Source organism: Scophthalmus maximus, chromosome 3 (genome assembly GCF_022379125.1).
Source record: "Scophthalmus maximus strain ysfricsl-2021 chromosome 3, ASM2237912v1, whole genome shotgun sequence".
Taxonomy (NCBI): Eukaryota; Metazoa; Chordata; class Actinopteri; order Pleuronectiformes; family Scophthalmidae; genus Scophthalmus; species Scophthalmus maximus.
Window position 1 is genome coordinate 2886277 of NC_061517.1, and position 18377 is coordinate 2904653.

Sequence of the window (18377 nt, forward strand, 5' to 3'; positions counted from 1 at the left end):
ACCGGCGTCGGAGAAGAAACTTTCTCTCACCGCTGCTGTAATTGCTCGCAGCGCTCGCCCGCTCTGGGATGGAGAGGAGCGCTTGAGGTTCCCTGACCGCTGACACTCTTGACACAGCGGGAGAGCTCTCGCGGCCTGTTAGGCTCCCTGCGGGGGGATCACACGGATGAATCAAACCCCCCCACACACACACACACTCGGACAAGCCACGTAGCTTTTGTCTTTGTCCATCGCGCCGTCCTGCCGTGAAGGAAAGGGGAAATAGACGACCCACAATTCATTGCGGGCGGCGATATTTAACGTGACGCGCCGTGCAGGGACGCAAACGATTCAATCAGAAGAAGAAGAAGAGGAGTATGAATATGAACCAACAGAGACGCACGTCATCATGTAAGTTACTGTTACATATGAATCATAAAACACTGAAACATGCCGATGGAGCCGCTGGAGGGTTTTTTTTTGCCGTCCATCTTCTGAAATGTGTAGTTTCACCACGACGGACGCATGGACAACATCCGCCGTCGCACGACGACGTCGTTTAGTGAAGGCGGAGTCGGACTCTCTTCTCCTAAGTCCCGCGAATCCTCCGTGACACCTTTCCTCGACCTCGCGCTTTCGATTGAGGGCCAGGAAAAAGTAGATCGGGACGGACGATCCGAATCCAACCCCGAGTGTCTGTGGAGCGGGCGGGGACGTGGGGGGGGGGGGCCGTGTGATCCCTTCACATCCAGCTGTGAAGTCTGAATCATTTGCTCTTTAATGGCAATCATAACTCATTGTGCGGTAGTAATGTGTTCCACATTAGCAGTGTGGGAGCTGGCTGTGGCTCATCTGGGCCTAATGTGCTACAGCTACAGGCTAAGAGCTCTCATCAAACACTGTTCATCCGTCGCTTCCTCCGCTCAAAGCCCCTCGTTCACTCCTCTCGCCCACACCGCCCGAAACCTCCCAAGGCCCGAGACGGTTTTCTCCCAAGTCCTCGGAGACCCGCGGTTTTTTTCCTTCCTTTTTCTTTCTCTCTCTCTGTCCTATATTTAGCCATTAGAGCTTTTCTCTATTTGCTCATTATTATTCTTATTTTTGCGGTGGGAGCCGCGCAGTGATGTCTCACTTGTCAGGGGGATGAGAGCCCCTCGCCATGCTAATGAGGTGATCCCGTGGCCGTGGCGGTGGGCCGCGTCCCGGGGAAGGTGTCAGTCTGCGAGTGAACCCCTTTGGTGCCTTCGCTCTTCTCCGGGAAGCCGCCGCGGTCTGGAAATAGCCGCGGCGGCTGCACAGGCACAGGCACAGGCGATGCTGCGCAGCCTGACAGAGCTGAGGGGATGCTGAGGAGAAGTCGGTGTCGGACGAGTGACGGATAGCAGCCGGTGATGGATGTCAACCATGGATCGAGCTGTGCGCATGTACGAAAAGAGACCTCGGCCGTGAACATCTGCACACACACACACTCACACACACACACACACAAGTACACGCTCGTCATGTAATAATCAAACCCCAACGTCTCCGATTTCTTTCCTCTTCACATTTCAATTCCACCCGACAGTTTACTCTGAATGTCACATAGTTGTAGTTGACGCCCCCCCCCCCCCCCCCCGGGGTTTAACAAACGCCCCTTCGCTCTCTCGCTCTCTCTCCGCCCATGTTTGCCCGCGGCGTGCGACGGATTAGCTAAAGCGATTATCACAAGCTTTCGCAGTTTGGTGAAGATGAGTCACAGTAAGGCCGCGCGGCGGCGGCGGTCGACGCCGTCCCCCATCGTTTCTCCCGACGCTCCGATTTGTCAAGTCTCGTGACGAGCCAGTTGGCTCCGTCTCACTCGGGCCAGGTGCGGTTTTTATGAAAAAGCAGGTGTAACCAAACTGGCAAAGCATCACAGGTACACACACACACACACACACACACACATACACACACACACACACACGAAGCTGCATACATGAATCAGGTTGCAGGACATTTTGATCTTTTTCCACTTATTGTGTCGGGGAACATTCCCGACGATTTGATTCAAATATTTCACCTCGGTCATATCGCGTGTCACTCGGCGTCACTCGGGTCAGTGTGAGCGGTTATGAAGGTCAATGTGTTGCAAAAATGCGAGCGCTCATCGTTGGACCTCGTAGAAACACAACGTGGGAACTCGTAGGAGAAAAATCTGAACTTGTGCGTTTTCAATTTCCACAGGTTGTACTGGAAAATTGCCTCGAGTAATTGCAGCCGCCATTTTGTAGTATTCACGTAAATATCAGTCTACACATTTGTGAATATGTTTTTCAATGACTTCAAATTCAGAACACAATTTTTTGTCTACCGCCTCTCAAATGTTTTTTGTGTGTTTTATTCTGTGACTTCTAATTCATGCTACATGTGTATGAGTATTTTATTCCAATGTTTCTACTAGTTCACAGATCCAGTCTACGAGCGCTTTTGCGTTTTGCAACGTGTCGACCTTCACACACCGTCGTGGACTTTCCTCCGCTGCCGTGACTCACTTAGGCACGTTTGCCCAATTTCGTGGGCAAACTTCAGTTCAGTTTGCATCCATTGGTCCGTGCGAAACGTAATATTTCCTCATGGGCTCTTCTTTTCCCTCCGCTCGTATGGATATATATATATAAATATAAATATATATATAAATATATATTTCTCCCTCTTCCCTCTTGCACATGCTCATAGTTGCAGCTCCACATTAGCGCCTCTCCCGCAGATGGTGAGGTCTAATCGTGCAGGCTTTTCTTTTTTTTTCTCTCTCGCTGTTTGGCAACCCCCCCCCCCCCCCCTCCATGCCCGTCTTCCAGACTGAACAGATGATCGCGGCCTCTGGTTTTCGCTCCCCGGCCCAGAAGGCTGCGGAGGATGTTCTCATTAACAAGACTTGTCAGAGCAACCTGCAAGCACTGCTAATTTATACTCCCGGCATACGCAGACCACACACACACACACACACACACACACACACACACACACACACACACACACACACACACACACTCTCTCCCTCGCCCTCTCCTCCCGCAGACACACACCGCACGCTGCGGCACATGGCCCCTCCGGTGCCGCTCCGGGGGCCTTCGTCCACGACAATTAGCTGCGGCGAAGGTTTAACGCGGCGTCTCCGACAAGTGACGAATGTGCATTTGTTTTGTTCTGAACACACGTGTTTGTCTGTGAATTGGAAGTTCTGGGATGTGGGGGGGGGGGGGGATCCGTCTCTGCCAGACTTCTCCATCCTCCTCCAGCTTCTGTGATCTTCTCTCCGTGTGTGTATGTGCGTGTGTGCATGTGTGTTTGTTTTGGACCATGCACTCACCACACACACGCAAAACACACTGAAACCTCTGTTACAGTCTGCAGAGGCTCTGTACACACACACACACACACACACACACACTCACACACACACACACACACCTGAGACACATTCAGGTCACAGTTTAAAAAGACCCACGTGTCACCTCTCTGTAAAGAGAAGGTTCAGATGAGCGACAGTAGAGAAAAAGCATTGTGTGCTCTCACACACACACACACACACACACACACACTTCACGACGCCAACGCCGTTAGTGATCATCAGTGACTAATGTTTCTCCTTAACTTCTCCTCGCGACACTACACTACAGCTCGCAGCTTTTTCTCGTGACTTCACGAGACGAGGATATTATTTATCGTTTTTTTGGTTGTTTTTTTTTAGTCCTCAACGTTCATTCGCCTCCTGTCATGTTTTCAAAAAAACTAAATGTTCCATCCACTGTAAACCTTTGATTGAAAAATGCATAATTACTTCACATTCCTCTCGCTCGTCCACCGCTGCCGACACACTCGGCTCCGTCTCCAGTGTGTGTGTGTGTGTGTGTGTGTGTGTGTGTGTGTGTTTTTCTCCTGGAGTCGTGTCCCCGACTTGGCCGTTTGTTGAACCTCCCCCTCGGTTTCCCTCGCGGTGAAACTTCAGAACCACTAATTGCAGGGTTCAGCCGCCCGCAGTTCACCATCATCCCCTGGATTTGAGGGATCGCGGCCTGATGACGATCGTCTGAGGGAAGAAAGGAAAAGAATGAGGCGCTATCGCTTCTCGCTGCTCAAAACCCCTCTTCCCCCGTCACACACACACACACACACACACACATACACTGTGTAATTACATGTATGTTATTCCGTGGTCTTTTAAAGGCTTGAGGGATTCTCTTCCCCTGGTCTCTCGTTTGTCTAGGCTCTGACCCCTGTAATTGGAAAAACAGAACCTTTTCTTAAACTTTTTGATGGAGAGATGTTGATTAGATTGGAGAAATGCGGCCTGTTTTTTTTTTTTCCGTTGTGTGTGTGTTTTTTTTCCTGCAGCAGTACGAGGGAAAGCAATTTTGTGCCGTTTGCTTCCGTGGGGAAGCTTGAGAAAACAATATGAAAATGATTTTCTTTTTTTCTCCGCAACGAGCGGAGCTGACGCTCGCAGGCAAACACCGGAATAAAGTTAAAGTTGAAGCCTTTGTTTTTCGTGGCCTGTTCTCTTTGTTTTTTTCATACTTGTGGATCTGCATCTTTACACACACACACACACACACACACACACACACGCACACACAGTCCCCTCACAGTAAGATGTTCACGTTCACAGATGACCTCGTCTGTAAGAAATATACGTATTTTGTGATTATTAGCAGCGGTCCCGCAGACGCCAGCCCACATTACGCAGCCTCGCTCAGCGCTGACCGATCGGCTGCTGCCGCCGCAGGGCCTCCGTCTGTGTTCTATACGATCGCAGTGCGAACGGTTCGCGACACACGATCCGCGCCGAGGCCCCCCCCCCCCGGGGACCAGAAACTCTGTACTGTACGTGTGAAATCCATCCAGTGAATTCGTGATCGATACGTGCGAGACGTACTGAACCGCAGCCACCGGAAAACCACGGTGTGTGTGTGTGTGTGTGTGTGTGTGTGTGTGATGGAACAACTACATTTGCTGTCCAGCGCTGCTCCATCTCACAACTCCTCTCAGCGGTCATCGAGATACACGTTTGTGGCATTTGTGGCGCCCCCTATAGGTTGGCAACCAAATGTTTTGAAGAAGAACTGCAGCTGATCACAGCTGTAAGTTCTGTACCGAGATTTGTGCTGATTGAGCAAACGGTTAATGACTTGTGGCCAACATTCCTCTAAGCCCCGCCCCTTTTCCGAGACATTTTGGCTAGTGGCGGCCATGTTTTTCGACCAATCTTGCTCAATTAAAGTAGAAATTTGAATTTTTAAATAGTTTAAGGTGGCATACCTAATTTGACGTTGTTAAAGTAAAACATTAAAAGTTCTTTTCCTATTACCGTTTTTCAGTTTTTGCTAATTAGCGCAAAACTTTTGTCACAAGAGGCTTTTTGTCGAGCACATTGAACTTGACGTGTTTGGCAGATTTCTACTCAAGTGGAGTCAGGGTGTGAGGGGGCGTGGTCGGGTTTGAACCCTAGTGATGAAATGATGAGTGTTGGGTTTCCTTTACTGGGACATTGGGGGGCAGGAGGCTGCGGTTACACGATGCTACTAATTCCATTCAACAACAGAAACAATTTAAATGACCAGAACCGTTGAAAGTGACTGTAGATTAAAAGAAAATGGACTTTGCTCTGTAGCTCAAATATATTTTTCTTACACTAAAAACAAGTTAAAATGAATAAATATATAAACAGCAGCTCACTGTCCACACACAGCGTCTTTAAACCGGGGTTTAATTGTTGTCGACTGACGTTTAAAATACAAAGAGGTGGTATTATGACACACACACACACACACACACACACACACACCCACACACTCACACTCTTCTTTCATTCATCTATTTAATATTTAATGTTGGGAGCAGTAGCAACAGAAAGTGTTTCCCAACAAACCAAGAGAAGAGTTTTGGGTGAAAAGTTGCCAAGACGTATCAAATAATACCAAATAACTCATGCTGACATTTTGTGTTTGGTTTTTTCACCCACAGAGAGTTGAGCGGTGAAGTAAAGTGCATCTGTGTTCAACCAAATAAAACAGTGAAGCTGCTTAATTTTACATAAGACACCACAGGCCATCCATATCCATCACACACACACACACACACACACACACACACACACACACACACACACACACATTTACATTCACTGCCTGCTCCAGTCCACTGCAGACGCACAGTGCTGCTGCATGACCAATGCAGAGGAAGTTTGAAGCAGCAGAAAAACTGGGAAACAACAAAGTTATTGACTTGTGATGTCGTCAAAACTAGAATTTACTTTTAAAAAGGTTTTCAGAGAAGCAGTTTTTTTCTCTTCCCAGTTCATTTCTTCATAATGTTAACGACAGATATTCAAACGACAAGTTTCCTCTCAACGTTTCCTCTCTTCTCTCTTCACTGAAGAACAAACGGCTCAACACAAAACTGCTCTGATCAACGTTTCATTTTAAAACGTTCACCTCGTAAAAGTGGTCGCAGGACAAACTCAGCTAGAGACTTCATGTGTCCGTCTGTTCATCCATCCATCCAATTATTCATCTGTCCATCCATCCATCCAATTATTCATCTGTCAATCCATCCTTCTGTACATACATCCATCAATCCTTCTGGCCATCCATCCATCCTTCTGGCCATCCATCCATCCAATTATTCATCTGTCCATTCATCCTTCTGTACATCCATCCAGCCTTCTGTTCATCCATCCATCCAATTTCTGTCAATCCATCCATCCATACTTCTGTCAAACCATCCTCAACGTTCTAACGCTCTAATTTCTTCATCCATCCATTGATTCGTCCATCCATCATCCCTCTGTTCATCCTTCTATCCTTTCATCCATCCATCCTCCTGTCCATCCTTTCAACCAGCCATCCATCATTCTGTCAATCCGTCCGTCTGTACATCCATCCATCCATCCCACTGTCCATCCATCATTCCATTTATCCATCCACCCATTCATCATTCTTTCATCCATCCATTTTTCCATCCCCCTGAATGTGACACCTCGGGAACGCTGTGAGGGAACTTTTGGTACAAAGGTCAACGTTGAAGGGATCAGAATTTGGTGGTGAAAAGTATATATTCTATATCATATTAATATATTCTGAGTTTAGTAAAAGAGCTTCCTAACATACAAACCTGTGGTGTGTGTGTGTGTGTGTCTGTGTGTCTGTGGACAGTGGCTCAGTTTGTCCAGTCCCTGATCAGAGCGCCGCTCCACGGTGGAGCTCACGTTCAGAACTGCACACTGGTCTCCCACCCTCCATCTATTCCTCCCACCCTCCGCTTCTATCGCTCCAAGCTCCATCGCTACCCCTTTATCGCTTGCTTTTGCACTCTCTCTCTCTCTCTCTCTGTTCTCTCTTTTCTATTCATCCATCCATCTGTCTCCGTCTCTCGGGAGACCAGCACAATTAACCTGTTTAAACAGCCATCTGAGCATCCATCCATTCCGGTGTGGCCGTGTGAGAGCGAGCCAGTCGGCTGAGCCAGGATCCAGTGCCAGGCCCTCATCCTCTGCCCTCTCCATCCTCCGCCTCCGCCCAGCATCCCTCTCTCTCCTCCTTCATATCCTCTCCATTCCCTCCGTTCGGCCTCCCCCTCTCTTGTCCTCCGCGGGCCTGATTAAAGCAGACAGAGGTACTGTCGGTCGTGGTGACATCTGAAGCTTTCAGTGCATCATACCTGGAACAGGTTTTAAATGGCTGCAGCCTCGGGAGAGCTCCACTTCACTGACTGCAATCTGCCTATGAGCTCCGTACCTGTTTCCTTTGTCCTCTTGAATGTTCTTTCATTCACTTGTCTCCCTCTGATTGGAACCTACACATCCTTTCCATCCTCTCACCTTCTCTCACTCTCTCCCTCCCCTCACTGTATCCCTTTCTCACTTCCCTTTCAACACTTGTCACCTACTTCCTGTCAGGCTGTCCAGAGAACCTCTCGAGAAGGTCACACGTCCTTGCAGCATCCCTCTCCTCCTCCTCCTCCTTGTCCTTGTCTTGTTGCAGGGAGAAGAGAACTTTAATTTGAAAAAAATGTTCAGGAGAAAAAGGGAGGATGGTTCTTGGGATGTGATGTAATTCAAGCAACACACAAACGCCATTCTCCCCCATTCTCCGAGTGACTAAAAAACAACTTCCTGCCGCCGTGTGGAAACACACTGTCGTGTTTGTAATGTTTCAGGGGTGTGTCTGTTGTCATCGACTAAACGGTGGACGAGTGCTGGTTGGCCGCTCGGCCCACTGGGGGTGTCTTTGTTATTTGCCAGATCAATGCAGGACCCGGGTCCACGGCTGCGGCAGCACGTTAATGTGCAGCACTGAGCCGCTGAGCTCCATCGCTCTGTTGTCGGGCCAATTTTGATCATCTCTCATATGGCCACATCGACCCCGCCGGGTGAGAGGGGAGCTAATGGAGGTGTGTGCGGCAATGTTGCCCCTGAGAATTATGGAATCAGAATGAAAAGAAATAAGGAGGGAAAGAACTAAGAAGAAATAGGAAAAGACATGAGATATAGATTTTGTTGTATTTAGGGGTGACATTTGGCGAATGTTTACTTCATTAATCAATTAATCCTCTGGTCTATAAAATATCAGGAAATAGAAAAAACGGTCCATTATAATCTCCCTGTGTCCATGGTAACATCTGACCAACAATCCAAAACCCAACAGTGTCAATCCCTCATGATAATAGACCAGGAAAGAGCAGACCAGGAAAGACTGAGACCAGAAAAGACCAGGGAAGACCAGGGAAGACTAGAAAAGACTAAGAAAGACCAGGAAAGACTAGGTAAGACCAGGGAAGACAAAGACCAGAAAAGACCAGAGGGGACCAATAAAGACAAAGACCACAGAAGACTAGAAAAGACCACGGAAGACCAGGAAAGGCTAGGTAAGACTAGAAAATGGCCAAGAAACACTAGGTAAGACTAGAAATGACCAATAAAGACTAGGTAAGACCAGAGAAGTCCAAGAAAGACCAGGAAAGGCTAGGTAAGACTAGAAAAGACCACTGAAGACAAGGAACAACTAGGCAAGACTAGAAAAGACCAGGAAAGACCAGGAAAGACAAAGATCAGGAAAAGCTAAGACCAGAAAAGTCCAAGAAAGAACAGGGAAGACAAGAAAAGACTAGGTAAGATTAGAAAATACCAGAAAAGACAAAAAAAGAACAGGAAAGACCAGAGGAGACACTAGAATTGTTTTCGAGTGTTTGACTGTTTCTCACATTGCAAGTAGTTAGAAATACAATGAAAATACGTGAGTGTGAGTTTTGTTCTCATTGTTAATACGACGAGGCAGCCTCCCAAACCTCTATCCGCTCAGGCACCATGTGCCAACTGCTGTGTTTGTTATTGTCGCCTCCAACCTTCCATATCTAATCTCTGAGAATCTGCAAAAAATAATGGTGGAAGAAATGAGATTAGACCAAAGAAAGAGGGGGGAAAGAAATGTTCGGCAGGACAAAGAGAGAATGGCTGTGATGGACAGAAGAGGCTTTTCCTTCCTCTTCATGTTGACGCGATCCGTCTCGTCTGTCTCCTGCCGTCCACACCAGGACACTTGTGTCTCAGTTGAATGTCTGTCCCCTTCTGACTGAGCTCAGAGCGACTGTCTGGATGTCTGGACTCAGACAGGACAGAACAAAATGCCAGATTCACTCTGTGTGCTGTAGATTAAACCTTTTTCAGGATGTGAGAAGAAAGAAATGATTGAGCACCGCGTCACGGCCTTGTTCTCAGGGTTTTGTATAGTGTACAGTACGTTATGTATCGTGATCACAGATGGTTGAAGGCTGCGGCTGCTGTAAGGAGCGAGAGGCTGGCGTGAGTTCCACTTTATCTGTCACTCATCTTCTTCACGACCTGTGGCAGAGTTTCATTACAGATCAAACACTGGAGTTCTGATAGCGCAGGCGTGTAACATCTGTTCATGTGACATATGTATTTAATATCCTCACTCCTCCGTCTTGTCCTCCCTCCACTCACATCTCTGTTGTTCAAGGACTAATAGCGACAGTGTTCAGTGTTCAAAGAGGCACACCGGATTATTTCGAGCTCGGTTGCTGCATATTATCCATACATTAGTTATTCACTAAACTTATTTGCGCATTAGTTCCAATCATTGGAAGCAAGGCTGCTCTGAAGAACCAGGCTCGTACCGTACTGTATGTCCTTGTACTGTACATCCCACTGTTAAATGTTTCTGATTGTATAACCTGTATATGTCTTCACATCACATTACATGCCTTCAAGTGAAAATGTTTTTTCCAGTACAATGAGGGATTCTAATAGCGACAAACATTATTCATATGAATCCGTTTGTTTTCTTTTCTCGAATCTTGTCGAGTATGAAGAAGTAATTAAATCATCTTTGATTTCCCCACAAATACACGCAACGTTAACACATTTTCAAACATGAAACAGTTCTGTTTTAATCGGACAGGCTGACAACGCTTCCATGATGTTTATGCAGATAGTTTTCTTTTTCTTTCCGAAGTTTCACCTTTTTTTTATTAATAAAAACGACCAGATCTTCTTCTCTGTGACCGTAGCGGTTAATTATCGACGAATTAATTCAGCGGCAGGCCGATTTCAAACAATGCGATTCTCCCCCCTCCACAATAAATTCCCACCACACCATTATTTAGCTAAAAAACAGCTTCAGAGAATCTTACACTTTTTGACTATAACTAATGTAGACTAATGGTCGAATGCGGCAGAATAAAACCAGAAGAATGGAACAATAAGTGGTGACTCTATACAATAAACCTCCTGCTGAGGTGTGTGTGTGTGTGTGTGTGTGTGTGTGTGTGTGTACCTGTTTTGCCAAATGCCGTCGTGTACTTTCTGCGTATTTCATTTCAGAATTATCACTGATATCAGACGCTTTTTTGACACAAACCGCATATTTAAAATCTTCTCTCTGCTCCTCGCGCTCCACAGTGAAGTTCGACGACTGCGCGGGGAACGAGGCGGTGGTCTTCCGGAGCAGCGACCCCGTCTTCGGCGTGCGGGCGGACGGCTCCGTCTTCGCCCGGGCAGAGGGAGCCGCCGGCCTGGACGAGCCGGTCCAGTTCAAAGTGACGGCGAGCGGTCCGCGCACACGGACGGCCTGGGAGACCGAGGTCCAGCTGGCTCTGATCGATCCCCCGTCGCCGCGGCGACACCAGAACGAGGTGAGTTCTACGCACGGCGAGCAAATGTCACGCTTCTAATTTCACTTCCTATCACATTTCCTCCAGTGGTCTGGTGACGGGGGAAAAAAACCGGAATCAGGTCAAAACTCCTCAGAGAGAGAGGGGGGGTGATGGAATCACACTGCCGTGGGGGAAGTTGCTCTTGTTACAGAAAACTGCGAATGCACTGTCAAAGCATTTAGTGAAAGTGAAAGTGAAAGTACCCTCTACTTCTGCTGGTCCAAGTTTAAGACCCGAATCTGATATTTTTCTTTTTCTTTTTCTGTTTTGTTTTTTTTCTTACATTTTTTTACCGAGCCCACACCAGTGCATTTAAAAACAACGACAAATAACGACTTAGATAAAGTATTTTACTGGCGGTTTGCTTCTAACCCTTATATGTGATGATCACTATCGCTGTTGTTGGGCCTGGCTCAGGTTTTTAAACCCTTTGACAAACAGATACACGCAGAGAATGAAGGTCACATAGCTTATTTTATTATCTAGTTTGACAGTCAGGACTGGAAAAGTGTTATCAAAAATAAATAAATCTAGAGGAATAAACAACAGTTACTTCCTTTAAATAAGTGCAGCCACAGCTTTTCAAAAAATAATAGAGCTTCGAAGTTTTTAAACAAAACAGTTACAGTAACTTCAACACTACATCAGTAAATCAGGAACAAGTAACAATAATAACAACAATAATATGTAGCTACTGTACGCTACAGGGAGTCACTTCTTCACTGCTCTATAAGCAGTAGCTGCCGGTGACAGTAACAGTGCCGCTGCTGTTTTTTGGAGCGACGAAGAAGAAGTTTGAAGACGATAAAAGCGGTTGTATCTGTGAAACTACTTTAAAGACGTGGTATCAGATCGGTACGTGTATATATATTCATGTGATTGTCTATTGCCTGATCCGGCTTCTTCGAACGCATCAGAGTAATTTGTGATACTGGGATCAGAATCGGAACATCTCTAATATTTAGTGTTCCCGGGTCAAGGTGATGGTGACTGTTCTCCGTACCAGGACTCATAACTTATTCATAACCGACAACAAACTGCGGAGTTAAGATTTAGCTGTAGACAAAAGATGATAAGTTAAAAAAATCTGCACAAAACTTCGTTTGAATAGGTTGAAAAATGACTTTCTTTTTGTGTGTGAGCATCTAGAGTTGGAGTGCCGACTCTTCAGACTGTTCAAAACCGGCAAATGAAAATAAAAAAGTTTTCATCTGGATTCTTTTTTTCTCCGTTGCGTTCGTGGCCAGGGAAACAGACGAGATGGCACGAAGTCAGTCGTACGGGCGAATAGATTTGAAGACGGGACGTCTGCCAACAGAGAATGCGTTAGTCAGAGTGGGCGTGAGGAGCGCTGTGGTTCCCGGCTCTCGAGTGGCTCGGCCTTCGTCCTCGCACTTTCATGATTCACGCCGCTTCACGAGATCCAGCGGGTTAGTGTGAATTTACACATTTCACCGTTCCAACCTCAGTGTTTCAGGGGGTCAAGCGACTGGCGATCGCATCTGATGTTCCTGGGAGACGGCTAATGCGAAGAGCGCGAGGGGCGGCGCGCAGACCGACGAACGACGGAGACGATGAGTCGGAACCGGGCGGGGGGGGGGGTCAGAGACACGCCGCGCGCTCGGGATCAAACATGTATGTAAGAGGGAGCAAAATGTGTTGTTACAATTATGGAAAATGGCGCTTTGTGGCGTGCTCTGTTGAATAATAACTTCCAGATGTCTGGGTAGCCGGGGGAGCTGGCTGATATCAAAGCAGGCAGTGGCATGGAGGGTAGAGCTGGGACCACCGCCAGCTGGCTCCGCCTCACGGCACCGGGGTGGGGGGGGGGCTGCATCCATTTCACACTCAGTGACTCCTGTTCACATAGCGTTTGTGTGTGTGTGTGTGTGTGTGTGTTAGAGATTATGTTGAACCAAGTGTGAATTAAGCTAAATATGCATAAAGTGTTAATCACGGTGGGGGTCTACGTGTGTGGTCGTGTGTGGAGCCTGGAGGTTTGATCCGTGCGGGATTAACGGAAATAACACGGGCTTTTAAATCTGTGGAATCTGTGAAAACAAAAAGAATTCTCCGGTCTGACTCTGGTTTGCCGTTTTGTCGCCATCTTTTCTTTTGTCGTCACGGTTCGAATCAGTGCGCAGAGAAACTCGGCTTAACCCGTCGCGTGATCACTCTCGCCGCCCGCTCGTACTTCCTGTCCGTGTGTGTGTCCGTGTGTGTGTGTGTGTGTGTGTGTGTGTGTGTGTGTGTCTGTGTGTGTGTGAATGAGAACAGGCAAAATCAGAATCACACCGTGCTTAGAGAGATAAAAAGACCATTTAAGCCTCCTGCACCGGCGCTGGGCACAGATCTCTCTCCACCTCCGTCTCTCTTCATCTGTTGTTTTCGTCCCTCCACCCCCCCCCCAGCCCCCCCCCAGGGAACTCACTAGTACCTGTTAGCATGTGTAGATAAAAGGATCTGGAGCATGATTTATGTAGGTGGGCGTGCGGGGGTGGGAGGGGGCACATCTGCCTCCTCATCCCACTCACTCCATCCCAGACCCCCCCCCCCCCCCCCCCCCCCCCCCCCCCCCCGCTCTTCTCGGCGCGTTGGCGTGACCTTGTCTCGCACCACGGCAACATGTGTGTGTGTGTGTGTGTGTGTGTGTGTGTGTGTGTGTGTGTGTGTGTGTGTTTTGGACGACTAGACCTGTAACACCCTCCGGGCAGGAGGAGGAGGAGGTGGAGGATAAAGAGAGCTTCTGCCGTCTGTTAATGAGCCTCGTGACAACTAGTTTTCTCTGTGTCACGGGGTTAGAGCGCCCCCAGTGGGCAATCAAGGACGTGCTACTTCCCCTCAGATAGGAAACAGGGATGGGGAGGATTTAAACGAGCTGTGATTTACCTAAACGGTACAATCACACGCTAATCCTGATGAGGATGATGGTAATGATGATAATCCACATTTTTCATTGAGCTTTACTAAAGTGTTTGATTTTGTTTGTTTGCTTTCGATTACACGCAATTTCACTTGAGCGTGTTTAGCGGCATCTTTTCATATGAATATTATATTAGCGTGTAATGAAGTTTGTCTTTGAGGGCTGAGTTAAGTTTTTTGAGCTCAGTCTTAACATTGGACACATTGGACATGAGACGTCATGTGGCGATTGTTTCGTTCATTTCTAATTCTATTTCTAAAGCAACAGGTGTGGCGCACAGGGATGAGCTCACAGAGACTCAGAACCTTCTGACGTATCGTTGACAGTGTTTGTTTTTTCCGTGTTTGTCACTTTGATCAGAATCCTTTTGCGAAAAACCTCACTCGACTGGTTGTGCTACCGCACGTGTCCGACGCCAAACGCGCCAACGAAGTCGGCGACTTGCTGGGCGCGGTGGCGCCGCCAGAAGTTTCCCTCGGGAGTCGGCGGAGACCAAACGCGGAGCCACAAGGGAGTGAGCGCTGACGAATTCGTCAACAGATAATTGTCTTGTTCGGCGGCGAAACGCCCGCGTGGTGTCCAGAGGGCTCGTGTGCGGCCGCGATGGGCGATAACACCGTGGCACATCCCTCCACCTGGGAGCGTCGCGGAAATGTGCCGCGGCTCGGGCTGACGAGGCCGAACATGACACCTCCGCCCGAGCCGCTCCGCTTAAACCCACAGCCCCCCCTCAACCCGCCCGCGCACAACGCGCACGGCACATAGCGTATGCCAGGTAGCCTGACGCATTTCCTCTGAAGCCGCCTTAAAAGCTTCTTTTTTTCTCTCCCGGCCGTCCGTCTTAATGAAGTCGGCCTTGAAAGCCTCGCCTCCACCGGCAGATACGAGCCGACTCCCCTGAGGGGACCTTGACCGGGCGGGAACAGAGAGCGAGGCAAAGAGAAAACACTTCTTCTTTCCTTCTTTTTTCTTTCTTTTATTATAGACTGCGTTGTGCAGAAACCTCAACTTTCAACAGGCGCCAGAAGCCATTTGGCGTCGGCCAGAAACACTGCAGCCGGCCCCTGTGCTCTCTTTGTATTTATATTCCCGGCCGTCGGCTGCTTGGCAGCGACTGCACACGTAAATACATACGTACTGTATCGCACGAAAAGAGAACTGGACTGAAGTATTAAAGACAGCGGGGCTCTTTGTATGTAAATGTATGGTGATTGAACCTCTTTTTCTTATGCTCCTGAATTTACAAGCCCAGATTGTTCTTGTTGTCTGGCATGAACGCCCACCTACTCTCACACACACACACACACACACACACACACACATTCTCCCCTTTGGCTCGCTCCGTGTGTGTGTGTTTTTTTTTATTTTTTACCATAATAAAACTAAAGTGTTTTCTCTATCTCTGCTGAGTGGTTTCCCAATTCCAATTGTTTTATGTTTTTCTTTTCCATCACAATCCATCTTGCACTGTTGCTCGTTCCCTTTGTGTCGTGTGGAAGGTGCACAGTTACATCACCGCCGCCGTATCCTTCACTCTGAGCGCTCGGCGCTTTTGCTTTTCTTCTTTTTTTTTCCCCCCCAGGCGCTTGATTAAAACCTGCAGAGAATGTGCGGTTTTTCATAGCGGAGGGGGCCCGACCCCCCTCTCCTCTCACAGTCACATATGTAACTGTAAATCGCTCACGCTGATTTAAGACCCACGGCCACTCACATAATCAAATCAACTGGAGAGCATGTGGTTGAAATGAATCAGTCATCAGTGATCACAGATTTCTACAGGTAAAGATAAAAACTGAATTACTTGAGCAGCAGACATGTTTCTTTTATCGCCTTTTGTGTGTCGTCTTCTTTTCCACACGTGCAACTAATTCATTTATTATACCTGTAGCTTTAAATTATAGAATTATAGAATTAAATATTAATAATATTTTTATTTCACTTTTTACACACACGTTTACCTTTCATTATTGAGAACTTTTACTTAAAGGCCCAGTGTTTAATTTCCTGGCGGCATCTGGTGATTAAGTCACAAACGGCAACCAGCCGAGCGACCGACAGGGGACACTTTATGGTGGCGCACCGCTGATTCCATTTCCGGTTTCCGGCAGCGTCTGAAAAGTCAACGCCAATGCGACGTAGCAAATATGGCGACTCACACGGAGGCCGGGTCCACTTCATGTAACTATATTTAGCTCATTCAAAGGTTATGGACAATGTGCTCAGTTTCTCTGAATAAGTTCTTCTAAATATTACACACTGTAGCTTTAAGTCAAAAGGTCAAGAGCCTGCACTTCACCTTTCCATTGTTCTGTGTCGCCGTATGAGATCGTGGATGTTTTTTTGTGTGTTTTTTCTGGTCTCGTACCTACTATGATAAACATAATGTTACATATGTCATGTCTTCTCTTGTTTAATGGTAAAATCTCACTTTACCACTCCCCAGTCTGGCACTTTAACAGGAAACCGTGCCGTGTAATGAAAGTTTCACCTCCGTTAGACTTAAGCGATGAGTCAAACGAGGTCAAACGAGGTCAAACAAGGTCGTGAACCTGCAGCATTCACATCTGACCGGTGTGCAGATGTTGACTTAAGCTTTTTTAAATGAATGCGACTGTGTTTAAATCCCATCGCTGACTCCACAACCCTTCTAACCCTCTTTTACTCCGGTATATTTTTATCCGCGGCTGAATACATTTGAATGTTCGTCTAAATGAGACGGGATCACCGGGACACTCTTGTATGAATAGAGGTTGGAATAAAGTGGACGCCGGGCGTGTTGTGTAGGTGAATGTCTGCGCCGCCCCGACAGTGTGCGCGAGGAGGACTCGGCGTTATTGAGACGAGGTGTCAGGACCGACTGCGGGAAAGCGGCGGAGGAAAGAGGTGGAGGAGGAGAGAAGGGCACCGGGTGGAGCGTGGGAGCACGGGATGGCTCAGGGAAATGAGATGGAGACGCGGAGAGAGAGAGAGAGAGAGAGAAACCGATGCTCCGCTTCGGCAGCGATGCTCTCGACGTGTTTTCTGGCTCGTAACCTTGAGATGTGTTGTTGGTAAAAAACTTTGACGAGCTCCGCGGAATGTCAATGTAATATGACCTTTGGATCATATATATATATATTGTATATATATATATATATATATATATATATATATATATATACAATATATATATATACAAGCGCAAACTACTTCCAGCCCCTGGGAAACGTGAAGCACCAAGTCGGCCTGGTGGAACGGGTGGATCCGCCGTGACCTGCACATACACAAGTGTAAATATGTGTAATATACTTGAACATTAGAAGCAACGTATCTGATTATCTTCGCTGGGTTGCCTTCGCTCGCCCCGGGCTACTCAATTAAAACTTCTGTCTGTGTGTGTGTGTGTGTGTTTGTGTGTTTTTCAGTGACTCGTGCTCGCTCCTTCCCCGCAGCGTCAGTAGATCGTCTGTAGTTCACCTTAACGCAGCATTTCCATACCAGGTCATTATCTTCTTTTCCTCGTATTCTCGCATTCGATGAAGCTGCTGTGACTCACGGCCCCAGTTCATGTTCTCGAGGAGGAAACGGCTCCGCTCCAAATTTTTTTTTTACTCATTTGAGAAGATCTTTCAAACAACCGACAGGTTTGTGGCGGTAATTTCTCTGAGCTCCAGGCGGCGGCGGCGGCGGCGGCGTGCGTGACGGGAGGAGAGAATGCCGTGTGATTGAAGCGTGTGTCTGTGATTCAGCTGTCACTGTCTGCGGGAAGAGGCCGTAAATCCCGACCTCGCACTCGCGCTGCGTTAATAGGATTTTTATGCCCGGCGTAAATGACAAAGTCTGGAGTTTATGGTCTCGTCCGTACAGTATATATATGTGCACACACACACACACACACACACACACATACATACTGTAGAGATAATCCACAGACTTCACACTTTACAGCTCGCTCCCGCGACAGCGATGAACTCCATAAAACATCATCGTGTGATTTAACACATTGTGTTTGTCGTTTATTTGACAGTAGAGTTCACGCTGTCAGCAGTCGGTCGGTGTGAGACTTGAGTTCTAACAGTGTGAGAGCAAATGACTGAGTCTACTGAGTGGGGGGGTTTTAGCATCAGCTTTTACCAATTGGTTTTTAGAAATATCCCGGCGAGGTTCAGACCTTGATCTATAATAACTGCACTTTACACTTTACACTTTACTCCTCATTCCTGTATAAAAGATTGTGGATGAAACTTAATGTGATTTGTGAAACCTAGCCCTAACGAGCGCTAGCCCTAGACCCCCCCCC

At 47.5% G+C, this 18377-nt stretch overlaps 1 protein-coding gene across 2 annotated transcripts in view; it reads left to right on the forward strand.

Annotated features, from left to right (window-relative positions):
- LOC118316962 (cadherin-4-like) overlaps window positions 1-18377 on the forward strand; it is a 192925-nt gene that overhangs the window by 126028 nt on the left and 48520 nt on the right. For both annotated transcript variants that reach the window (XM_035645296.2, XM_035645294.2), the window contains one exon: window positions 10922-11154. In XM_035645296.2, coding sequence (XP_035501189.2) covers window positions 10922-11154 — 233 coding nt within the window. The remainder of the gene's footprint in view (window positions 1-10921; window positions 11155-18377) is intronic.